General features: G+C 44.3%; 1 protein-coding gene across 1 annotated transcript in view; it reads right to left on the reverse strand.

Moving 5' to 3' along the window:
- LOC139408273 (phospholipid-transporting ATPase IC-like) overlaps positions 1 to 26,842 on the reverse strand; it is a 40,841-nt gene that overhangs the window by 11,861 nt on the left and 2,138 nt on the right. The window contains exons 2-18 of the mRNA XM_071151974.1: positions 14,006 to 14,186; positions 12,956 to 13,053; positions 10,411 to 10,524; positions 9,055 to 9,153; positions 8,463 to 8,524; positions 7,831 to 7,903; positions 7,562 to 7,632; positions 6,903 to 6,985; positions 5,828 to 5,986; positions 5,606 to 5,694; positions 3,796 to 3,986; positions 3,142 to 3,350; positions 2,461 to 2,504; positions 2,005 to 2,161; positions 1,475 to 1,663; positions 1,094 to 1,206; positions 641 to 805 (exon numbers count right to left, since the gene is read on the reverse strand). Of these exons, the coding sequence (XP_071008075.1) occupies positions 641 to 805; positions 1,094 to 1,206; positions 1,475 to 1,663; positions 2,005 to 2,161; positions 2,461 to 2,504; positions 3,142 to 3,350; positions 3,796 to 3,986; positions 5,606 to 5,694; positions 5,828 to 5,986; positions 6,903 to 6,985; positions 7,562 to 7,632; positions 7,831 to 7,903; positions 8,463 to 8,524; positions 9,055 to 9,153; positions 10,411 to 10,524; positions 12,956 to 13,053; positions 14,006 to 14,159 (2,070 nt within the window). The 5' untranslated portion in view covers positions 14,160 to 14,186. The remainder of the gene's footprint in view (positions 1 to 640; positions 806 to 1,093; positions 1,207 to 1,474; positions 1,664 to 2,004; positions 2,162 to 2,460; positions 2,505 to 3,141; positions 3,351 to 3,795; positions 3,987 to 5,605; positions 5,695 to 5,827; positions 5,987 to 6,902; positions 6,986 to 7,561; positions 7,633 to 7,830; positions 7,904 to 8,462; positions 8,525 to 9,054; positions 9,154 to 10,410; positions 10,525 to 12,955; positions 13,054 to 14,005; positions 14,187 to 26,842) is intronic.

Below are 26,842 nucleotides of genomic sequence, written 5' to 3' on the forward strand. Positions count from 1 at the left end.
CCCCAGGAAGAGTAGCTGCTGCCTTGGCAGGAACTAATGGGGATCCATAATAAACCCCAGGAAGAGTAGCTGATGCCTTGGCAGGAACTAATGGGGATCCGTAATAAACCCCAGGAAGAGTAGCTGCTGCCTTGGTAGGAACAAATGGGGATCCATAATAAACCCCAGGAAGAGTAGCTGCTGCCTTGGTAAGAACTAAATGGGGATCCGTAATAAACCCCAGGAAGAGTAGCTGCTGCCTTGGTAAGAACTAAATGGGGATCCGTAATAAACCCCAGGAAGAGTAGCTGCTGCCTTGGCAGGAACTAATGGGGATCCATAATATAAACCCCAGGAAGAGTAGCTGCTGCCTTGGTAAGAACTAAATGGGGATCCATAATATAAACCCCAGGAAGAGTAGCTGCTGCCTTGGTAAGAACTAAATGGGGATCCATAATAAACCCAAATACAAACTATTCCCCAGGTCAGTGCTGTAAATGAGAATGTGTTCAGGCAACTTACCTGGTAAAATAACAGTTTTTAAAAAAACGGTTTACGTAAAGACCGAGGCATCTTGTATCTTAACGATCCTGACCAAAATGCCAGCCCTCTACATTGTAGAAGTGACTTGATTGATTGAAGTATTTGGAGTGTGTCCTACCATGAGGTTGTTCTCAATCTGTTCATACACTCGATCTAGAGCAGCCTCCCTGTTGCCCATAGCAACACTGGCATCCTTGTGCTTCTTAGCCCAGGCGTCAAACTCCTGCTTACTGATATCCTTATAACACAAACACAGGGTCCGGAGAGTCTGGTTGGCAAAGATCTACAATGGAAGAGAATGATGCACCAATGAAAAACATGCATCGTCTATTTTTTGAGAAACTATTTGAGCTCAAGTTTAATTTGTTACGTGACCACAATGAGTTCAGAGTTCATGAGTTCAGAGTTCAACAACACGTCAAACTAAGGCCACTGCAACTCCACGTTCAAAGCTCAAAGTCGTACAGCAGAGGTCTCAAACTATGACGTCAGAATGTGGCCCCTGGGCAAAAGGAGTTTGGCACACCTGCCATATTAAAAAAACACCCCAGAACAGATATTGTTGACTCACATCCAGAGCAGTCTGGGTCACTTCCTTGTGTCTGGAGTTAGGAGAGAGGCGTTCGTAGATGACCGTGTCTGCTCCTTTACAGTACAAACGAATCCGGCCATCGGGGAACCTCACTGTGTGTGTGAGAGGGGGTGAGTGAGTGAGAGAGAGAGAAGACAGCACATTAGGGAGATGGTCACAGTGAAAGGGCTAATTTTGCAAAATTTCAGCTTTCCCAAAGTTCCCCAAAAACTGTAACCAGCTGGAGGATTTCATCAGGAATAAAACAGGGAAGGAATTCTCCAACTAGGAATTCCAACAAACCTGGGAACTCCAAAAATATCCAGAGTTTTTCAACCCTACATAAGTCCCAGGGATCACAGACTTAAAACAGTCACTCACGGATGATGGACATGCGTTTGCGGTCGCTGTTAAAGTCGAGCAGGGCCAACACCTCGTAGGTCATCTCCTGGTCCATCTCGCTGATGGTGATGGTGTCCTGGGTACGGGACAGGAACACAAAACCGAAGTTCCTGGCAGCCGTCACCAGAGCTCCCTCGTCAGGAGAGGCTGCCTGGTACACCAACTCATCTGAGGATTGAGAACAACAGACTCACATCAACTCTGGGGTCAGAGGTTATGTTACACCTGTATTATAGACTATTCATCGGTGTCTGTAGTACACTAAACTAAGACTACCGGTTTGTGTATGTTCCTGTTAAATAAATATTGGGCCGGTTCCCCCAGACACAGATAAAGATCGATCCTGGTCTAAGAAAGATTTTCAATAAATTCTCCATTGAGCATGTTTTTTCCCCCGTTAAGGACCAGGCTTTTTCGGTGTCCGGGATTACCAGCCCATTACGTATAAATCGGTGACGTCTGAACTTTGACCTCTAGCATCACTAGAATGCAGGTTGTCGAATGCTCACCTTCTTTCTGCTCCACCATGACAGTGTGACACAGAGACAGCAACTTGAAGAACTCCAGCGTTTCTTTGTCCTTCTTGGACCGGATGCAGGCCACCAGGGAATGATCAAGGTACTCAAACTTGCTGTCTGCGTACTTGTTCCAGCTGAAATCCACTGGCTGTGAAGTACCGAGGGGAAGAAATGACCATCAAGACGATGCTACAGATACTCGGAAGGCCGGTTTCCTGGACCCAGATTAAACCTAGGTCCTGAACTAACAACACTTCCAAATGGGGAATCTCCATTGAACACGCTTTTTAGTCTGGGACTATGCTTGATCCGAGTCCAGGAAACTGACCCCGAATAGTTTTATTTTAAATGTAATCTCTCGCAACATGTGTTGAAATGTAAAGCATTTTGAATAGCAGAAACAGTCATGTTACACTGTGACAATCGGAATAGGATGGTGAACCTCACCTTTCCACGATTCAGAGTCACTCCCTCGGCAGTGGTGGGGTCACCTGGCAAAATGAAAAAGTATTGGTTCGTTGTTATACTTTGTCGTGTAACACGTCATGACACAGGCATCTTCACAAATGCAGTGGACCAGAACGTCCATCCAAGCCAGGATATAAGTTTAGCACGATACACTGCAGTACCCATAATGCTCTGTACAACCTATCAATTTTTATCTTCCTGAAGATGTTCTGCTCTTCTCCTTATCAATTTTTTATTTTACCTTTATTTAACTAGGCAAGTCAGTTAAGAACAAATTCTTATTTTCAATGACGGCCTAGGAACAGTGGGTTAACTGCCTTGTTCAGGGGCAGAACGACATATTTGTACCTTGTCAGCTCGGGGATTTGAACTTGCAACCTTCCGGTTACTAGTACAACACTAACCACTAGGCTACCCTGCCGCCTCTACACTCCAACCACTAGGCTACCCTGCCGCCTCTACACTCCAACCACTAGGCTACCCTGCCGCCTCTACACTCCAACCACTAGGCTACCCTGCCGCCTCTACACTCTAACCACTAGGCTACCCTGCCGCCTCTACACTCTAACCACTAGGCTACCCTGCCGCCTCTACACTCTAACCACTACCCTGCCGCCACATCAATACATGGTGTCAGAAGCGAAAGGACATTTGCCTAACCGAAGGTGCGTCCGGCGATGGTGCACTTCTTGAAGGCCATGATGTTCTGCGTGAGGGTACCGGTCTTGTCTGAGAAGACGTACTCGATCTGACCCAGTTGTTCGTTGAGGGTGGTGGTACGGGCCTTGGCTGGCGTGTCTTTCTCCTGGTAGTACATCTGAAGGTCCCAGTTGATGAACTTCGACTGGCCCAAACGAATCACTTCCACACTGGACAGGAAGTAGAGGAAATAACATCATGACAGTCAGGTTAGGAGAAATTAACCAGGTTGACTTTTTTTCCCCCATCAGAAACACATTTTCTACATGTTAAAATACGATAACTAGAAGATTAAAACAGCTGTAATAAAGTCTAATAAAGTCTGTGGAAGTAGAAGGTAGAGATAGCAAATACACACTTCAAGTCTTAGATCAAGAGATTCATTGTTCTACTTCTCCATCAGGTTAGTCTCTGCTAACAGACGAAAACACAGCTGGCCCAGAGGAGAGATTCTGGGTTGCTGACATTAGCCTCGGGTAAACTGACGTCTGTGTGTTAGGATAATTGGAACTTGGATATATGACCATTGCTGATCCTGAAACGACCATCTCTTCTGAGATCGAGGGTAATAGGAGGGTACAAGTGCGAGCTAGCCTGGGTTTTGTGACGACTCACCTGACGTAGAGGGAGATGGGAACCATGGTGTTGAGCACGATGATGTACCCCCAGAAGCTGAGGAAACCTCTGTAAGAAGCAGTCTGGTCCTTACCGTCATACAGATACCAGGCCCTGCTGCCTACCTCCTCGTACCAGAAGGAGTTTCCGATGGCCAGGCCAGCACACACCAGGATCAGGATGACAAAGATCTGGCGGAGGGAAGAAGGGATGAGCTTTTGGATGGAGTTCTTCCACTGTCTCTCTATTCTCACAAGCCATCATCAAGCATGTACAAAGCCTTCAGAGAGAGTATTCACACCCCCTTGACTGACTCCACATTTTTTTTTATTTGTGTTAAAACAGCCCAACTAAAACATTTATTCAATTGAGATTGTGTCTCTGGCCTACATACAATACCCCACATAATGTTGTGGAATTAACAAATTAATAAAAAATGTAAAGCTGAAATGTCTTGAGTCAATAAGTATAATGAAGCCCTTTGTTATGGCAAGCATACACACTTCGCTTTACAAGATACATAAACGAGTTGCGTGGACTCACTGTGTGTGCAATAATAATGTTAAACATGATTTTTGAATGACTGCCTCATCTCTGTAACACACACATAATACAGATAATTGTAAGGTCCCTCAGTCCAGCAGTGAATTTCAAACACAGATTCAACCACAAGGTTTTTCCAATGCCTTGCAAAGGACACCTATTGGTAGATGGGTAAACATAAATAAAGGAGACATTGAATAGCCCTTTGAGCATGGTGAAGTTATTAATTACACTTTGGATGGTGTATCAATACACACAGTCACTACAAAGATACAGGTGCCCTTCCCAACTCAGTTGCCGGAGAGGAAGGAAACCGCTCAGGGATTTCACCATGAGGCCAATGGTGCTTTTAAAACAGTTACAGAGTTTAATGGCTGTGATAGGAGAACACAGAGAATGGATCAACAACATTATAGTTCCTCCACAATAGTAACCTAAATGACAGAGTGAAAAGAAGAAAGCCTGTACAGAAGAGAAAAATATTCCAAAACATCTATCCTATTTGCAACAAGGCACTACAGTAATACAGCAATACAAAGTGTTATGTTTGGGGCAAATACAATCACTGAGTACCACTCTTCTTATCTTCAAGCCTGGTGGTGGCTTGTTATGGGGTAAGCTTGTCATCAGCGAGGATTAGGGAGCTTTTTAGGGTCGAAAGAAACGGAATAGAGTTAAGCACAGGCAAATTCACCTTCCAGCAGGACAACTACCTAAAACACAAGGCCACCTATACACTGGAGTTGCTTACCAAGAAGAAAGTGAATATTCCTGAGTGGCAGAGTTACAGTTTGGACTTAAATCTACTTGAAAATCTATGGCAAGACCTGAAAATGTATTCTAGCAATGATCAACAACCAACTTGGCAGAGCTTGAAGAACTTTAAAAATGGGTTCATATTGCACAATCCAGGTGTGAAAAGCTCTTAGAGACTCACCAAGAAGACTCACAGCTGTAATCGCTGCCAAATATGATTCTAACATGTATTGACTTAGGAGGTGTAAATACCTAAGGAAAATTTGATATCTGTATTTACATTTTCAATATATTTGTAAAAAAAAAAATCACTTTGTCATTATGGGCTATTGTGTGTAGATGGTTGAGCAATTAAATGAATCCATTTTGAATTCAGGCTGTGGCAACAAAATGTAGAATAAGTCAAGGAGTATGAATGCTTTCTGAAGGCACTGTAGATGGCTGTTATTAAGAGACTTCATTTCATACAGGCTGAAATATTGCGATGGGGGTGATTGAGTGTACCACTTACACTATACACCATGTAGTTCATCAGCTCATCGATTTTAGTCCTCTTGAACCTGGTCTTGCCCCCATTCCTCATGATTTTAGTGTCAGCGCCTACAGCAGAACGGTGAACAAACAGAAGAGTAAAGGGTTTGGATGAGATTAAGTCCAAGGCAGCAATATTTGCAATATTGCATGACCGTGGTCGTTGGTGTGTGTTCGTTGGTTCCGAAAAGTGTGTTCTTACCTGCGAAGATGACCAGTCCGTGACACTCGTCAGTGTTTCTGATCCTACATCCTCTCAGCATCATATTGTCCAGATCCAGAGGGAATTCGTCTTTCCTCCAACGCATGGTCCCCGTGAACTTATCCAGACGGTTGTTAGGCTCCTCACACACTATCATGGCTGTACGGAGAAACAAGACAACAGTGACAACACTATCCTGGCTGTATGAGGGAACAGTGACCACACTATCCTGGCTGTATGAGGGAACAGTGACCACACTATCCTGGCTGTATAAGGGAACAGTGACCACACTATCCTGGCTGTATGAGGGAACAGTGACCACACTATCCTGGCTGTATGAGGGAACAGTGACCACACTATCCTGGCTGTATAAGGGAACAGTGGCCACACTATCCTGGCTGTATGAGGGAAGTGACCACACTATCCTGGCTGTATGAGGGGACAGTGACCCCACTATCCTGGCTGTATGAGGGGACAGTGACCCCACTATCCTGGCTGTATAAGGGAACAGTGACAACACTATCCTGGCTGTATGAGAGGGGGCAAGGGAACAGTGACCACACTATCCTGGCTGTATGAGAGGGGGCAAGGGAACAGTGACCACACTATCCTGGCTGTATAAGGGAACAGTGACCACACTATCCTGGCTGTATAAGGGAACAGTGACCACACTATCCTGGCTGTATAAGGGAACAAGGGAAGTGACCACACTATCCTGGCTGTATGAGGGAACAGTGACCACACTATCCTGGGCGGAACAGTATCAGAACTTGTTATGATGAGGTGTCGCAAGTCCTTTCTACTCATTCTATTTCTATGCTCACACCATCATAGCTGGGGGGGGTGGTGAAGGAAACCGTGACCAGGCAGAGTCTAGCTAGCTGCACAGCTAGACAGGATATATTTGACAAACAATAACTGCCATCCTGGGTGCCCCGTAGTTTACGACTGCAAATACATCCGGAAGACACTAAAAGGAATCTCAGGATTCCCCGCTCATCTGTACACGCTCTCTAAAATAATATTGTGATACTCTACATGTGTTTTCTCTAGTTACAGTACAGCAGTATGTTACCGTCAAACTGTGCCAGCTGGCCCTCCTCCTGCACTCTCTCGTCTGTTACTTTCAGACCCATCTTGAACTTCAGGTTGGTTTCCCTGAAAATCAATAAACATACTTTCATTTTCCAGTGGACTACTATAGTATGCCGGGAACATATATCTTAGTCCCAGATCTGGTCTCTCTTATTTGGCATGCTAGCACAAACAGACTGGCACTCAGGCTAGGGAGCATCTGTACATTTAAAGAAACTAAACCATGTTAGCCTTTTGATAGTAATGTTTGATTAACGAAAAGGTTATCGATCTAAAAATCAACAGGCTTAAAACAGACTGACTACAACAAGTCTCAGCAAAACCTTTTTTAGTCCAACTTCAGCTCTTAAAATGTTTATGTTTACACAAAGGCACGTCCTGTTAATGTAATTTCTCCTGTTATCAAGGAACAGTTGTTGACAACCCCATTATGAAATGTCAGATTACACAACAAGGTTTGAAGACCTGGACTGTGTCCCAAATGGCAACATATTCCCTAGATAGTGCACTACTTTTGACCAGGGCCAATAGGGCTCAAAGTGCACTACTTTTGACTAGGGCACATAGAATATATAAGAAATAGGATGCCATTTGGGACAGGAAGGCCAATACATTTACTTGTATTAGAGAACATCTTACCCATCGAGCTCGGCAGTTTCCACATAACAAAGACTGTTGGGGTTTGAACTGGACAACAACAGAATGTCGGCCTAAAAAAAAATAATAATAAAAAAAAAGGAACAAATAATTTTTGGGGAACTGAATTATAAAATGGCTGGTTGGTTTCAATTAAATCAAATAAATAATACATTATAAAATGTAAATTCAGAACCTTCAAAATTGTTCGAAAGTATATATATTTTTATTTTAAAAGGAACCCGAGTCGCAGAACAAATAAATGACATTACCGGGATGTGATCATTTTTCTTCAAACGAACCACATCACCGACATGGATGTTCATCCACTTCGACTCTTGAAACCTGGGTTTGGAAAAAGTTTCAGTCATTTTTTCCCCCCCCCCATTCTTTGTCATGTTCAAAACATGAAGTTCCTCTTGTTGATGCATAGCACAGACAATACAATAAACAAGGTAAGATATAACAAAAAGGTACACTGTTGCACTATGGAGATCCAGAACACAATACTGTTCTAGTTTCTATGTTCACGCCATAGACTTAGATAGACGACTCCTCTTTCCATCTGTCCCATTATGGTTTCAGAGCTTCTTCTTTTACTACTTCTGTGAGTTGGTAAACAAACAGAAAGGGTGCATACTGCCACCTGGAGGCTGTTGTTTGAACAGGTATAAAGCCAAGGATGGCGATTTACTGCCACCTGCAGTTATAGAATGTTGGCGTATGAGTATAATTCATTGGCTGATCCCTCCTGATGACCTGGATGGAATCATGTGATCCTTCCTTAACCTATAGAAAGTCCCACCCAGTTGACTACTTCAAAATGGTGAAAGCCCTCAATGGCACTGCAGGGTCAATTCCAAGTACATATCTATCCATGTCTATGGTTCATCGTCCTCATTACCTGCCATCCAGGAGGACATCACACTTCCTGTTGTTGATCTCCTTGTCCATCCTGTGGCGGGCCTATTAGACGGGGAGAGAAAACACCAGCCAGGGTTCAGAATTACACTAATGGCCCACAGTGAGCTCTTCACAACAAAATGTAGTGTACTGCACATGACAATGGGGTGGGGGGGGGGAGAGAGATACATAAATAAAAAGAGGACTTTTTCTTAGTTGCAGGTGGTCTGCAAATTATATAAAAATATATTTTCTCCAAAAATAATAAGTTGGGACAATAATGGAGGTTATAAACAATTGTAAATTAAATTTATACAATGAAAAGTGTTGAACTAAAATCAATCTGTAATGAAAGACCTTTAATCTGTTACATTCACTGAGAACATCGATTCTAAATTTGACCTCTAAAATATTTTATGTTAAAGAATTCCGCGACAGCTGGTACTCAAGAGGTTTTGACGTTGATTTGGTGGTCCCCGGAAAAGGAAAATGTCGGGAACTACTGATCTATAGGACACCACGTTTCGGCGCCAAGACTTTGGGAGAAGAGTGAAGAATTGATGTAGCCAGCGAGAAGTGGATGAGTCACGCACCAGATCGTCCACTAGGTCTTTGATGGCTGTGATTCCCAGCACCAGAACTAAAGGCACTAAGGTCGTGTACCAAGGCAACGTGGTGATCTCAGGAATAATCTGATGAGAGAGGAATAATCACAAGAGTGTATTATTAATATCAGAGTCTGTTACTTTAACATTCAATCTAATGTCTAATCCAATCTGGTGATCCCAAGAATAGGAAAAGAGGAGGGATAGGAAAAATAATAATAATAATATATTAAAAGGAAATAAAAACATTGTTGCAAATTAATATCACAGAAACTATTACTTCATCATTCAATCAAACATGTTCAGAGGATTCAAGGCAGCCGTGATCACAGGAATAATCTGATGATGGAAGAAAGGAAAGTGCAACCATTTCTAGTCTATTGTTTCATCCTGACCTGTGAACCCGGTGCCAGGATGAAGTGACTAAGGGGCCAGTTGAAATCGGTGTGTGTGTGGGGGGGGGGGGGGGGGGGGTCTTTCCCCTCGCTTTCTACGGGAACCCAAAGGAGTCATACCTGACCGCCTTAGTGGCTTTGCATTCCCTCCCAACACACACAGAGACCGCTCTGTCCATTGTGCTAACACAGCGCAGATACAGATTATTTTTGTGCCAACCTGTCACTCAATTTTAACTTTTTTTTTTATATACAGACATAAAAGTAAAACTATGGGGGTGAAAGTCTGAACTGTGGGGGGCTAAACACACTTTACACCCCCCCCCCCCCCCCTCCCCATGGAGCCGGGCCCGGGTTTCTGCTGTCCAATAGCGCCTCATCACCCACTGCTCAGGCCAGGGCCATTATATGTTATATAATGATGTGTCAGTATTTACATCGCATTTTACATTTATGTAAATTAATTTAAACTGCTCGCAATAAAACAAGCCAATCGCAATCCTTCCATCCATAGTGTAGTATAAGTTGGGATGTCTCACAGAAGACTCTTTGCTGTTAGAGGAACCCCACCGTCTGCCACTGAAGATGCTTGTAAATCAGTAAGCATGTAGCACAGGGTGTAGCACAGGGTGTAGCACAGGGTGTAGCACAGGGTGTAACACAGGGTGTAGCACAGGGTGTAGCACAGGGTGTAGCACAGGGTGTAGCACAGGGTGTAACACAGGGTGTAGCACAGGGTGTAGCACAGGGTGTAGCACAGGGTGTAGCACAGGGTGTAACACAGGGTGTAACACAGGGTGTAACACAGGGTGTAACACAGGGTGTAGCACAGGGTGTAGCACAGGGTGTAGCACAGGGTGTAGCACAGGGTGTAGCACAGGGTGTAGCACAGGGTGTAACACAGGGTGTAACACAGGGTGTAACACAGCGGTGTCGTCAGCAGACTGACCTGTAGGATGAGCAGGGCCAGGAAGTAAAGGTTGGCAACTCGTTTGAACTGCTCGAACAGATTCAGTGGGATGAACGTCAAGGCGTTATATTTGTACGTCTTGATTCCATTCCCCTACAAACAATACAAGGGAGGACAAGTACACAAACATGGTCAAAAACAAGGCAACAGTAAACATGACACCACCCCCCCCCCCCCCCCTCCAAGAATGATGCAGCGCCTCCCTGCCCCCCTCCAACTCGCCCCCCCTCTCGGGCCAATTGAGATATCACATGACTAACAAATTACAGTTATCCTGTATGAACACAGATTATCCATTATATTGACCAAACACGCGAGTGGCCACTCAAACAATGAAAACAAAATATATATTTAAAAAATGGAAGGCAGTTGGTTTCTTAAACTAAACCACTCCATGTCTGTGTCAAATGGCCTGACCTGACATTTGGCAATGACAAGGAAGGGCAAAGAGTGTTACTCGACACACTCAGAGTCTCTCCGTCTCTCTCTCCTTGCCAACACCTTCTCAGTCAAACTAAATGGAGCTTTCAGTGCTGCTGGTAGGCCGAGGATCATTTACATAAACAAACTGCAGCCACAGTATTGAGAGGAGGAGGCAAATGATCCGACAAAAACAAAATGTGTGTCCACTCCAGTCCCAATTGGCATCCCATTCCCTATATAGTGCACTACTTTTGTAGTTTAGTGTTTCTAGGGGAATAGGGTGCCATTTTGGATGTAACTCTGCATCTACAACACCTAAGTAATAGGTTGGGGAGTAGGACTCTAAGACGTTTCGTCTGGACTATTTCATTGGAGTTAACATGATGCTAAAGTAATTGTCAGTGACCTTAAGAGTATAGACTTTAACCAAGGGTACGAAAATAAAACATTAGCCAGGCTAACTACCATTAAACGGATAGGAGTGGTCTTCGGAGTGGTCTTCGGAGTGGTCTTAAAGAGACAATTCTTTTTTTTTTTTCCTTATTCAATTTACCCAGTCAGATTAACTCGTGGATCCCATGATAGCTTTCTGACGATCGACACTTGGGAGTGTGCATGGGAGTGTGCATGGGAGTGTGCATGGGAGTGTGGGAACACGAGACTATTCTAAATAATGACTAGTAGAGATTATTATTATTTATTAATTGGTAATCAAATGGCTTCCCGGACTATTTGCATTGTGTCCAGCCACCACCTCAAACCCCTCCCCGCCAACACCTCAAACCCCTCTCCGCCAACACCTCAAACCCCTCCACGCCAACACCTCAAACCCCTCCCCGCCACCCCCTCAAACACCTCCCCGCCAACCCCTCAAACCCCTCCCCGCCAACCCCTCAAACCCCTCCCCGCCAACCCCTCAAACCCCTCCCCGCCAACCCTTCTTCTACGCTGCTGCTATTACTCTCTGTTTATCATCTATGCATAGTCACTTTAACTACACATTAATGTACATGTTACCTCAATAAGCCCTCGCACATGGACTCTGTACCGGTACCACCTGTATATAGCCTCCACATGGACTCTGTACCGGTACCACCTGTATATAGCCTCCACATTGACTCTGTACCGTAACACCCTGTATATAGCCTCCACATTGACTCTGTACTGTAACACCCTGTATATAGCCTCCACATGGACTCTGTACCGGTACCACCTGTATATAGCCTCCACATTGACTCTGTACCAGTACCACCTGTATATAGCCTCGCTACTGTTATTTTATTTCTTTACTCATCTATTGTTTACCTAATACCCATTTTTTACTTAAAAATTGCACTGTTGGATCAGGGCTTGTAAAGGAAGAATTTCACTCTAAGGTTGTTGTTGTATTTGGCGCACGTGACAAATAAAGTTTGATTTGACCACAGACTAACCAGGAGTCCTGTCCTGGTACAGTCTGCCCAGTCACTGATAAATAACGAGTAATTTTCAACCCAAAGTCTGTGAATTTGAAGAAGCTGTACTAAAAAAAGAACCTTCCCTTTGAATATGGTCCAGGCAGCACAGGAAATGGCCAGCCTATGAGACACACGTATCAGCAGAGCGAAGAGGAAGTAGAATTAACTCACCGTCCGTGACGCACTGTATCCGATACGGCGTCAACAATGACGACAATGGAATGGAAAAAAAAGTAGCGTATGAGGTGATCCAAAAGGATGAAATCTTGACGTTAAACAACACCACGTGTTGAGCCATTACATAGGTCGATTTTATTTAGCCTGTCCACAAACGTAAAACCACCAAAGCACATGACAGGGCTGGGTTTCTGCCTTAGTTTCTACCTTTAAAAATGGTTGCCCTACCTACCAGCAGCTGTCATTACTCCGACACAACCTGCTGTTGCCAGTAAATATTTAGATAGAAAAAGATGATGAAGGTTGTGTTCATTAGGCTCAAGACAGTCAGCTACTATGTCTGAACTTCTCCAATAAGCAACACTTGTTTTTCCATTGGCCTAATGAACACGGCCCATGTCTGAATCAGCAGCTAGGGGTGGAATAATATGATTTCTAATGGTGGAACCGGGAGAGAGGTGACTTACTGCGTACTTGCTCTTCTTGAGACACAAAAGGTATTTTTTCTGAAACTCTGGCAGGTTACAGAAGGCTCTGTCGTTCGCTTTGACACTCCAACCAGACTCTGGAAACACACCAACAGACAGTCACACTCTGGAAACAGACACTCTGGAAACAGACCAACAGACAGTCAGACTCTAGAAACAGACAGCCAGACTCTAGAAACAGACAGTCAGACAGCCAGACTCTAGAAACAGGCTGCCAGACTCTAGAAACAGACCAACAGACAGCCAGACTCTAGAAACAGACAGCCAGACTCTAGAAACAGACAGCCAGACTCTAGAAACAAGACTCTAGAAACAGACCAACAGACAGCCAGACTCTAGAAACAGACAGCCAGACTCTAGAAACAGACAGTCAGACTCTAGAAACAGACAGCCAGACTCTAGAAACAGACAGCCAGACTCTAGAAACAGACAGCCAGACTCTAGAAACAGACAGCCAGACGCTAGAAACAGACCAACAGACAGCCAGACTCTAGAAACAGACAGACAGCCAGACTCTAGAAACAGACAGACAGCCAGACTCTAGAAACAGACAGACAGCCAGACTCTAGAAACAGACAGACAGCCAGACTCTAGAAACAGACAGACAGCCAGACTCTAGAAACAGACAGACAGCCAGACTCTAGAAACAGACAGACAGCCAGACTCTAGAAACAGACAGACAGCCAGACTCTAGAAACAGACAGACAGCCAGACTCTAGAAACAGACAGACAGCCAGACTCTAGAAACAGACAGACAGCCAGACTCTAGAAACAGACAGCCAGACAGACAGCCAGACTCTGGATACAGACAGCCAGACAGACAGCCAGACTCTAGAAACAGACACTCTGGAAACAGATCAACAGAGAGTCAGAGGGAATATGCTTGAATGGTGAAACTGGTACATTTCTAAACAAATCAAAAGCTAGCGCCTCATCTGTGTGTTCTCAGATCGTCTAATGGAAGACGTGTTTGTGTGGCTGTGTGTGTGTTCTGCAGCTATTCTCTAGTGTCTGCTCCCAGGCTCTCACCGGTGCTCTTGATCTCTTCAGGCTGTGGTCCCCCCGGGGGCCCCTCTTCGTCTGAGCCGGGGTCCAACTCATCATCCGTCTCGTCGTCACTGTACGGCATGACCTCATCGTCAGGGCCCAGTGACCCCTGGGAGTCTGATCGCTCCCGACTCATGGTAATGAGACGTCTGAAGGTCGCTCACTGGGGGGGGGGGGGGGGGGGAGAGATTATTTTTACCATTGTTTAATTTCCCTTTACCAGTCTTTGAACAAACAGAAACTAATGTGTTGTCTAATTGTGGTGAGAGAGAGGATCTAATGTCATGTGGATTTGGTCAACGTGGGAGTAAGACGAACCACCAGTGTTATCTACAAGCACCAGTTGTCGGCCATATTGCCAATAACAGTCATTGTCAGCCGGCTACTTTGAGTTCATAAATTAACTGCATCTCAGAAACAGCATGCGCACACACACACACACACTAGTGTCACACACACACACACACACACACGACAGTGTCTAGGGTTTACAGAGAATGGTGCGACAAACAAAACAACATCCAGTCAGCGGCAGTCCTCTGGGTAAAAACAGCTCGTTGATGAGAGGTGGAAGGAGACTGGCAAGAATCGTGCACGCTAACAGGCCCGCCTACAGACAGACAAATAACAGCACAGTGCAACAGTGGTGTGCAGAACGGCATCTCGTCTGTCCTTATCACGGATGTGCTATTGCAGCAGGCGACCACACCGGGTTCCACTCCTATCAGCTAAAAACAAGAAGTGGCTCCTAGTGGGCACGCGATCACCAACACTGGACAATTGTAGTGAAAAAATAAATTGCACAGTCCAACGAATCCCAGTTCCTGTTGCGTCATGCTGATGGCAGAGTCAGGATTTGGGCGTAAACAGCAGGAGTCCATGGCCCCATCTTGCCTGGTGTCAACGGTACGGACTGGTGGTGGTGTAATGGTGTAGGGAATGTTTTCAGGGCACACGTTAGGTCCCTTGATACCAATTGAGCAACGTTAACATACCTCAAAGAATTCAGGGTGTTCTGGAGTCCGGACCTTGTACTAGACGGGTGTATCTAATAAGTTGACTCAGGGTTAGCCTTTTGGCACCAAGGTCTTTTAACCACTTGGTTTAAGACAAGGAGTTATTTGGCGTTGCCCGGCCCGGGGCTTAAACCAGCAACCTTACAGCTGCTGGTCGGGTTCCCCAACCTTTTTTTCTCAACCCTGGTCCTGGGTAGCTAAAGGGGTACACCTTCCTTTTGTCCTGACAGTACAAAGCTGATTCAGATGATCAACACATCAAGCTTTGACGATTTAAATCAGATGTGTAGTGCTCTAAGCTAGGCTACTACAGGACCAGGATCAGGAAACACTCCTCTAAGCTAGGCTACTACAGGACCAGGACCAGGAAACACTGCTCTAAGCTAGACTACTACAGGACCAGGACACACTGCTCTAAGCTAGACTACTACAGGACCAGGATCAGGAAACACTCCTCTAAGCTAGGCTACTACAGGACCAGGACCAGGAAACACTGCTCTAAGCTAGACTACTACAGGACCAGGATCAGGAAACACTGCTCTAAGCTAGACTACTACAGGACCAGGAAACACTGCTCTAAGCTAGACTACTACAGGACCAGGACACACTGCTCTAAGCTAGACTACTACAGGACCAGGATCAGGAAACACTCCTCTAAGCTAGGCTACTACAGGACCAGGACCAGGAAACACTGCTCTAAGCTAGACTACTACAGGACCAGGATCATGAAACACTGCTCTAAGCTAGACTACTACAGGACCAGGATCAGGAAACACTGCTCTAAGCTAGACTACTACAGGACCAGGATCAGGAAACACTCCTCTAAGCTAGACTACTACAGGACCAGGATCAGGAAACACTCCTCTAAGCTAGGCTACTACAGGACCAGGACCAGGAAACACTGCTCTAAGCTAGACTACTACAGGACCAGGATCAGGAAACACTGCTCTAAGCTAGACTACTACAGGACCAGGAAACACTCCTCTAAGCTAGACTACTACAGGACCAGGATCAGGAAACACTCCTCTAAGCTAGACTACTACAGGACCAATGATCAGGAAACACTCCTCTAAGCTAGACTACTACAGGACCAGGAAACACTCCTCTAAGCTAGGCTACTACAGGACCAGGAAACACTCCAAGCTAGACTACTACAGGACCAGGATCAGGAAACACTGCTCTAAGCTAGACTACAACAGGACCAATGACCAGGAAACACTCCTCTAAGTTAGGTTACTACAGGACCAATGACCAGGAAACACTCCTCTAAGCTAGACTACAACAGGACCAGGAAACACTGCTCTAAGCTAGGCTACTACAGGACCAGGAAACACTGCTCTAAGTAGGCTACTACAGGACCAATGTATGGGTGTGGTGCTATGTCTACAATGGTTCAAGCCCAGAACAACACAACAATGGGTATGGGACTGAACTGGCAGCTGGAAGGCTCCCATGTACCATCTCCTGCCATTGTGCTCTTGAGCAAGGCACTTAATCCCGCACAATTGCTCTCCACCCAGGGGGGGGGGGGTGCTGCACTGCGAGGTGTTGGGAGAAGCAGGAAAAACACATTTCCGTTCTAACCAATGGACAATAAAAAGTATCGATTGTCTCCATGTTCTGGTCACAAGATGACTCTGCACATCTCTACAACCACGCCCCTTGCCTCTATTTCACCACATATAGGTCTCCTATTGTTCTACACTGTCATGACTGTATGGCCCACTGTGTCAATGTGCCATGTAAACGATCCTGTATCTTCAGAACAAATCAACTGAGGTCATTTATTAACGATGCCTACTTCAATATTTCAATATTGTGAAAAGACTCAAATGTCTCTATTTACGCTGCCTACTTTGAATCTGTTTAGAGAATGACTTATTTTATTGGGAAAGGTTGTGATATTGGGAAAGATTCATATATCGTGTTATAACATGTTCACTTTGCCAACAAATGAGAGAGCTGAAATGGAGAGAGAGCTGAAATGGAGAGAGAGCGCTGAAATGGAGAGAGAGAGCGCTGAAATGGAGAGAGAGAGCGCTGAAATGGAGAGAGAGAGCTGAAATGAGAGAGAGAGCTGAAATGGAGAGAGAGCTGAAATTATACCTTTAAAACTTGAGATGGGTTAAATGGAATATTAACTGAAATCTGGACACTGACTGGCCTATAACATGTCACATATAGCCGAATATTAAATACAATTATTGCAGAATTAAGTATTTCTTTCAGTACGATGATACAGCAAATGTTATTTTAGTCTCTGGAAAAGGAGTGGAATAATATGTTTAAGTTTGATTTATTTCAGTATCTGAAAAATATGCATCAAGGATGAAATTTATTTTAGTTTTCACTGCTTTTTAAATCAGATGGGGTATTTTTTTTTTGCAAGGGGAGAATATTTAGGCTACACAGTTTAGAGAGGAGAAACATCAAAAGAAAAATCTTGACAGATGTCAGCTAGATGATTGACTAGTTCCTGCTATCATTTAAGATGTGTATTTTTGTGAGTACCCATTTATTTTTATAAACTGGGTGGTACGAGCCCTAAATGCTGATTGGCTGACAGCCGTGGTATATCAGACTGTATACAACGGGTATGACAAAAAAAAAATGTATTTGTACTGCTCTAATTACATTGGTAACCAGTTCATAATAGCAATAAGGCACCTCAGGGGTTTGTGGTATATGGCCAATATACCACGGCTACGGGCTGTATCCAGCCACTGTCTTGCGTAAGAACGCCCTCTAGAACAGCCCTCTAGAACAGCCCTCTAGAACAGCCCTCTAGAACAGCCCTTTAGAACAGCCCTTTAGAACAGCCCTTTAGAACAGCCCTTTAGAACAGCCCTTTAGAACAGCCCCTTAGATATTGGCCACATGCCACACCCCTTGTTCCTTATCGCTTAAATATATAATGGATTAGCCTTGATCATTTACTTGTCTTCTAGGGCAACAATTTATGACTGAAGAGAAGCTGCAGGCCTATCTGACCCGACAAGTTGACCAAAGCAAATTTCAGAAATTCTAAGCAGATAAATATACAAATTTGCTGTACACCTCCACCTGTCTGGTCTGCTGTACACCTCCACCTGTCTGGTCTGCTGTACACCTCCACCTGTCTGGTCTGCTGTACACCTCCACCTGTCTGGTCTGCTGTACACCTCCACCTGTCTGGTCTGCTTTACACCTCCACCTGTCTGGTCTGCTGTACACCTCCACCTGTCTGGTCTGCTGTACACCTCCACCTGTCTGGTCTGCTTTACACCTCCACCTGTCTGGTCTGCTTTACACCTCCACCTGTCTGGTCTGCTGTACACCTCCACCTGTCTGGTCTGCTGTACACCTCCACCTGTCTGGTCTGCTGTACACCTCCACCTGTCTGGTCTGCTGTACACCTCCACCTGTCTGGTCTGCTGTACACCTCCACCTGTCTGGTCTGCTGTACACCTCCACCTGTCTGGTCTGCTGTACACCTCCACCTGTCTGGTCTGCTGTACACCTCCACCTGTCTGGTCTGCTGTACACCTCCACCTGTCTGGTCTGCTGTACACCTCCACCTGTCTGGTCTGCTGTACACCTCCACCTGTCTGGTCTGCTGTACACCTCCACCTGTCCGGTCAGATGCTTCTCCACTATCCAGGCCAAGTACCCCACCTCCTCTGAAGTGTCTGGCTGTGTAGCTCCACCTGTCCAGTCAGATGCTTCTCGCCACTATCCAGGCCAGGTACCCCACCTCCTCTGAAGTGTCTGGCTGTGTAGCTCCACCTGTCCGGTCAGCTGTACACCTCCTCTGAAGTGTCTGGCTGTGTAGCTCTGCATCAGACTTCTCCATACACGGACTAGGCCACGTCGCCCTGCTTTTCCATCTTCACAAACAGACTTAGGTTACTTTTCTGCTTGTGACGTACAGCTTGACATTGAGTTCTCTGGCGCAGCTAGCTAGCCGGATATAGAACGGTGTCGTGCGTTCTAAATGAGTTTATTGTTTACGTTCCACAGGTACATCTGTGATGGCCAACACAGCACAGCTTGGACCACTACCCGCCCAATCAGCATCCAGGATCCATAGTTCCCTCTTAATGTCCTGTATTATTATAACTAGTCTTCTGTTAGTTCTTAATGTCCTGTTATATTATAACTAGTCTTCTGTTAGTTCTTAATGTCCTGTTAGATTATAACTAGTCTTCTGTTAGTTCTTAATGTCCTGTTATATTATAACTAGTCTTCTGTTAGTTCTTAATGTCCTGTTATATTATAACTAGTCTTCTGTTAGTTCTTAATGTCCTGTTAGATTATAACTAGTCTTCTGTTAGTTCTTAATGTCCTGTTATATTATAACTAGTCTTCTGTTAGTCCTTAAATGGTCAAACGGTCTGTAGCTACTCAGTGTTTGCTTGTAAGCTTCTTGGCACCAATATCTTTTAGCCTCTAGACAAGGAGTTAATGATTGATGAGCTTTTTGGGCCCTTTAGTAATTATCAACAGTAGTTAAACAGGCTAACCCCACACTAGGGCTGTGTACCAGATCAGATCAAAGACTAATTTAAAAACCGTATGAGACAATTATTTGCAGCTTTCTCGAATTGTAAAAAAAAAAAATATATATATATATATCATTTTTTTCCACGAACCCATTAGAAAAAAACATTCACTACACAGATCTGCTCAAAATTCACTAACATGATGATCAGAATCATCACAAACTGGTCCATTTTGACTACGAGGACAATTCCCCTCACCAGATAAAGACTACGACCATCCTGTGATTTGAGAGGGAGAACAAGTTCCTGAATAGAAAAACAACCCAGAATGATTGTGGAGAGCAGCCATTTTTTTTTAACCTTTATTTAACTAGTTAAGTCAGTTAAGAACAAATTCTTATTTTCATTGAGCAACGTATCCTAGGCCTTGTAACGTGGATGATGTAGTGTAGGTGAACAACCGTTTTAGGGGTGTGTCCATCACATTATAAACGCATGACAAATGTAAGGTGACATCCAAGTGTTTAACTTGGTGAATTGACTGTGTGTACAGTAGTGTGATAACATCATGAGCGTCGTGATCCAGTTGGTTTGCCTCAGGACTTTAAAAAGTCTATATGCATACCTTAGGACAAGCAAATATATGCAGTGCAGGACTTAACATTAGTCAGAAGAGACAATTTCCTCAGGCCTCAAATCAAAAGGCCTTATGTAATGGGCATAATATAGATTTTTATTTGTATTTTAAATACTAGTAATCAACTCGAGGGCCCCATCCTTCCTCCGTTCCAACGGGAACAATCGAGATCGAGGAAGGCCATTCTTCTTCTAGACTCACTGACACGAATTCCCTGAAATTCACTGATTAATGACTGGACTATAATTGTGTGTTTTTCTTTAACCTTTATTAATGTAACGATGGGGGTGGTTTCCTGGATACAGATTAAACCAAAGTGTTGGATTAAAAATGAAGATCTTCTGCTGAAATCGCTATTTTTTATATTTTTTTAGTCCAGGATTTTATCTGTATCCGGGAAACCGTCCCCAGATTAACATGACGTGATGATGTTATCCATTCCTGGACGCCCGACAGAGTTACAGTCACTGTCGTCCTCCTCCTCTGATCTACACATGGGGTGTTACACTGAAAATGGCACTCCAGTCTCCTTTAGCACCTCCTTCAAACGGCAGGGTAGCCTAGTGGTTAGAGTGTAGAGGTGGCAGGGTTGCCTAGTGGTTAGAGTGTAGAGGTGGCAGGGTAGCCTAGTGGTTAGAGTGTTAGACTAGTAACCAGAAGGTTGCAAGTTCAAACGCCCCCGAGCTGACAAGGTACAAATCTGTCGTTCTGCCCCTGAACAAGGCAGTTAACCCACTGTTCCTAGGCCGTCATTGAAAATAAGAATTTGTTCTTGACTGACTTGCCTAGTTAAATAAAGGTTAAAAAATTTTTTTTTTTTTTTAAAACACCCGATTTACTAAACAAAAGGAACATCTCAATAGAAGGTCAAGGTATGACAAGTGGGCGGGGCTTTCCTCTTCTGTCCTCTATTGTTCCACAAGCAAGGGGGTTGGTCGACGACATCACAAATTCCCATCAGACCAATTTCCTACTCCTGAAAGTTCGCAGTTGTGTCTAAAAATGAACACTATATTGCTCAAAACATATTTTCTTTAGCCTTTGGTGGGTGTACTTTACTGTATTTATACTTGGGATACCACCTTTCAAAACAGAAAAATCACTGGAGGTTGTCTTTAGGTGTTGCAGGGTCTGACGGTCTCAAAAGTCGACCAACAGGTTTTAGTGTCTGGCCCGAGGTACTGCCATAGATGGGTTAAAATCACATTTTAAAAAGGTCACATACAAATGGTTAGCAGATGTTAATGCGAGTGTAGCGAAATGCTTGTGCTTCTAGTTCCGACAATGCGGTAATAACTAATAGGTTTTAATTTTTTATTTCACCTTTACTTTTAACCAGGTAGGCCAGTAGAGAACATGTCATCATTTACAACAGCGACCTGGCCAAGATAAAGCAAAGCAGTACGACACAAACCACAACACAGAGTTACACATGGGATAAACAAACGTACAGTCAATAACACAGTAGGAAAATCTATATACAGTGTGTGCAAATGTAGTAAGATTAGGGAGGTAAGGCAATAAATAGGCCATAGTAGCGAAATAATTACAATTTAGCCATTAAACACTGCAGTGATAGATGTGCAGAAGATGAATGTGCAAGTGGAGATACTGGGGTGCAAAGGAGAAGAAAAAAGCAATATGGGGATGAGGTAGTTGGATGGGCTATTTACAGATGGGCTATGTACAGGTGCAGTGATCTGTGAGCTGCTCTGACAGCCGGTGCTTAAAGTTAGTGAGGGAGATAAGTGTCTCCAGCTTCAGTGATTTTTTGCAACATTTAGTAGGTTAGCTGACAAAACTACGTGCACGCTTCAATGGGGAATAAGTCTGAGACTTGTGATTCTGGACTAGAGGTCGACCGATTAATCGGAATGGTCAGACTACTTATGTCAGTAATGTTTTATAAAAGGTTTTTTATAAATTTGCAAACATTTCCAAAAACTGATTTTGCTTTGTCATTATGGGGTATTGTGTTTAGATTGCGGAGGAAATTGTTTTATTTCATCCATTTCAGAATAAGGTTGTAACGTCACTAACTGTGGAAAAAGTCAAGGGGTCTGAATACTTTCCAAAGGCACTGTATTGTAGAGACAAGGGCTCATTATGCAAATGTATTGATGTTTACAATTAACATTGGAGACTAAATATAGTTTACATGTTGTCAACAATCTAAGCCAACCACGATCTGTTTTGGCCCATAGTCGGGCACGAGTCGGTTTTGTTGCTAAACAACCAACCCATCGATAGCAACGACACGGAAGAGGGGAAAGAGGGACAACAGGCATTCAGAACACCTTTCAAAAGGAACCAAACACACACCTGCCTGCCTCACTGCCTGGCTTGTAACCTGAGACAAGGAATTCACTAAGGCTTTCCACCCCATCTCAATATTTATTACAGTCTGATTGTCCGTTAGGAGAAGGACAATGTGCTCCCCTGAGGTGAAGAGGGGTGTGGCGAGGCCGGGGGAGATCACAAAATCAGCTGTTAACTAGGCTGATCATAATAAGAAACACTGCTCTCTACCTTCCAACTGACCCCAAATCAGCTGTTAACTAGGCTGATCATAATAAGAAACACACCGCTCTCTACCTTCCAACTGACCCCAAATCAGCTGTTAACTAGGCTGACCCTAATAAGAAACATACCGCTCTCTACCATCCAACTGACCCCAAATCAGCTGTTAACTAGGCTGACCCTAATAAGAAACATACCGCTCTCTACCTTCCAACTGACCCCAAATCAGCTGTTAACTAGGCTGACCCTAATAAGAAACACACCGCTCTCTACCTTCCAACTGACCCCAAATCAGCTGTTAACTAGGCTGACCCTAATAAGAAACACACCGCTCTCTACCTTCCAACTGACCCCAAATCAGCTGTTAACTAGGCTGATCATAATAAGAAACACACCGCTCTCTACCTTCCAACTGACCCCAAATCAGCTGTTAACTAGGCTGATCATAATAAGAAACACACCGCTCTCTACCTTCCAACTGACCCCAAATCAGTTGTTAACTAGGCTGATCATAATAAGAAACACACCGCTCTCTACCTTCCAACTGACCCCAAATCAGCTGTTAACTAGGCTGATCATAATAAGAAACACACCGCTCTCTACCTTCCAACTGACCCCAAATCAGCTGTTAACTAGGCTGATCATAATAAGAAACACACCGCTCTCTACCTTCCAACTGACCCCAAATCAGTTGTTAACTAGGCTGATCATAATAAGAAACACACCGCTCTCTACCTCCCAACTGACCCCAAATCAGCTGTTAACTAGGCTGACCCTAATAAGAAACATACCGCTCTCTACCTTCCAACTGACCCCAAATCAGCTGTTAACTAGGCTGACCCTAATAAGAAACATACCGCTCTCTACCTTCCAACTGACCCCAAATCAGCTGTTAACTAGGCTGACCCTAATAAGAAACATACCGCTCTCTACCTTCCAACTGACCCCAAATCAGTTGTTAACTAGGCTGATCATAATAAGAAACACACCGCTCTCTACCTCCCAACTGACCCCAAATCAGCTGTTAACTAGGCTGACCCTAATAAGAAACATACCGCTCTCTACCTTCCAACTGACCCCAAATCAGCTGTTAACTAGGCTGACCCTAATAAGAAACATACCGCTCTCTACCTTCCAACTGACCCCAAATCAGCTGTTAACTAGGCTGACCCTAATAAGAAACATACCGCTCTCTACCTTCCAACTGACCCCAAATCAGCTGTTAACTAGGCTGACCCTAATAAGAAACATACCGCTCTCTACCTTCCAACTGACCCCAAATCAGCTGTTAACTAGGCTGACCCTAATAAGAAACACACCGCTCTCTACCTTCCAACTGACCCCAAATCAGCTGTTAACTAGGCTGACCCTAATAAGAAACACACCGCTCTCTACCTTCCAACTGACCCCAAATCAGCTGTTAACTAGGCTGATCATAATAAGAAACACACCGCTCTCTACCTTCCAACTGACCCCAAATCAGCTGTTAACTAGGCTGATCATAATAAGAAACACACCGCTCTCTACCTTCCAACTGACCCCAAATCAGTTGTTAACTAGGCTGATCATAATAAGAAACACACCGCTCTCTACCTTCCAACTGACCCCAAATCAGCTGTTAACTAGGCTGATCATAATAAGAAACACACCGCTCTCTACCTTCCAACTGACCCCAAATCAGCTGTTAACTAGGCTGACCCTAATAAGAAACACTGACCCCAAATCAGCTGTTAACTAGGCTGACCCTAATAAGAAACATACCGCTCTCTACCTTCCAAGGCTGACCCTAATAAGAAACATACCGCTCTCTACCTTCCAACTGACCCCAAATCAGCTGTTAACTAGGTTCCCTAAGAAGAAACACACCGCTCTCTACCTTCCAACTGACCCCAAATCAGCTGTTAACTAGGCTGATCATAATAAGAAACACACCGCTCTCTACCTTCCCTCAAATCAGCTGTTAACTAGGCTGATCCTAATAAGAAACACACCGCTCTCTATCCTCCCAACTGACCCCAAATCAGCTCATCCACTGCTGGGAGACTCACAGCAGGCTCCCCTACAGGTTAATATTATTAACTGCTGTAACAGTTAATGACTGTCTGGCTCAGACCGGGGGGGGGGGGGAGTGACTTGAACGAGCACATGTGCCACCTTGGATATTCTAATGGAAATTCCAAAACAAGAGGATGTAAATTATAGATGAGCCATGTTTACAGTTTGATGCAAAGTCATACTAGATCCCATCTAGCATATGATCATATAACTACAACAACAAAAACTACCTGACATCCACCTGACTTTGCAGTGGCTAATATGGGGATCACAATAAAAACCAGACGACAATATAAAGTAACTTGGTATCAGTCTGACAGCTGCAGTACACACCAGGATATCAAAGGTGGCAACAAGGAAAACGGAGTGAATAAGGAAAGAGACGAACTCACAACATTTGCCTTTCAAGTCAGAGATTCAAAAGGCACGCTTTAGCAAGGAACATTTATTTCCATAAGGAGCAGCTCCTACACGTCACTGCCTGAGGACTGAGACGTGGTTGAGGACACTCAATTTACATACCTCATATCCCAAATGGCACACTATTCCCTATATAGTGCACTACTTTTGACCAGAGCTCTATAAAAATCAATTACAGTAAGGATATAGGCAGAGGAAGAGGTCAGTACACTGACATCAGAAGACAAGAGGGGCACGGTGAGACAAGGGGCACGGGGCACGGTGAGACAAGAGGGGCACGGTGAGACAAGAGGTGCACGGTGAGACAAGAGGTGCACGGTGAGACAAGAGGGACACGGTGAGACAAGAGGGACACGGTGAGACAAGAGGGACACGGTGAGACAAGAGGGGCACGGTGAGACAAGGGGTGCACGGTGAGACAAGAGGTGCACGGTGAGACACGGTGAGACAAGGGAAGGTTATACGGTTGCCGTTAACACAGAGTTACACCTAAATACGCATCTCTGTCACCTCGTCTTCATCAGGGTTTCGACCAGTGAGTGTGTTTTAAAACAGGTCTGCTCCTATTCCTGTCAACCATGTAAACCCTACATCCTGTTTGGGAAAGCCAACCCCGGGGCGGCATTAACAAAGTCAACCAACCCATGTGGAACACATTCAGGAAGTGCATCGACTCTCAGGCAGCAAATTATACTGTCAGTGTTCCAACGGGTCAATCCATCACATGTAACGTCATCCCTGTTTATCAGAGGAACACTAATCCGTGTTGAACATAGACCCACGGGGTGGTAGACCCACGGGGTGGTAGACCCACGGGGTGGTGATGCCTGAAACTGGACCGTGAGTCACAGGGGAACAAGGTGGAGAGTGACACATTGCAGACAGAAGGTCAGTTAAACTACATCAGGGTTCCCCAATAAACAGCCCAAATTATTTTATTTGCACACACCACCCCCCCCCCCCCCTCCCCCAAGCTCTGAGGCAAAAAAAAAAAGTTATTTTAAGTTTGGATATCTGTTCCTAAATATTTCCACGCATAATTAGAGAGGCATATGTCATCGTATCCCAATGAAATAAAGGTTTCAAATTATTCCATAGAAAACTATATCGGTTTGGGATTCTTGTGGTCATTTTGCAGTGTACAAATGATTTATACCTATGTAAAGCCCCCCGACCATCATAACAAATGATTTATAACTATGTAAAGCCCCCCGACCATCATAACCAATGATTTATAACTATGTAAAGCCCCCCGACCATCATAACAAATGATTTATAACTATGTAAAGCCCCCCGACCATCATAACCAATGATTTATACCTATGTAAAGCCCCCCGACCATCATAACACATGAAAATACATGTAAAGCCCCCCGGCCATCATAACACATGATTTATACCTATGTAAAGCGCCTGACCATCATATCAAATGATTTATAATTGGCACATTGGCAATTTGAAGTGACTCAAATTATTATTAAAATATATATATTTCAGATTCAAATCTGTTCTTTTTCCTGCAGTCTGGCTATGCAGCATGTGTCTCAAATCTGATTTATTTGCCCAAATATGTTGATATTTGGCCAAGTTTTACTTGCTAGCTACTATGTTGACAGTTTGACAATAGCATGTGGTAGCTAACGAGTTGTTAATTGTTTACAAATAAATGAGTGAATGTACTAGCTAAACAG

This window comes from Oncorhynchus clarkii, chromosome 5 (genome assembly GCF_045791955.1).
Source record: "Oncorhynchus clarkii lewisi isolate Uvic-CL-2024 chromosome 5, UVic_Ocla_1.0, whole genome shotgun sequence".
Lineage (NCBI taxonomy): Eukaryota > Metazoa > Chordata > Actinopteri > Salmoniformes > Salmonidae > Oncorhynchus > Oncorhynchus clarkii.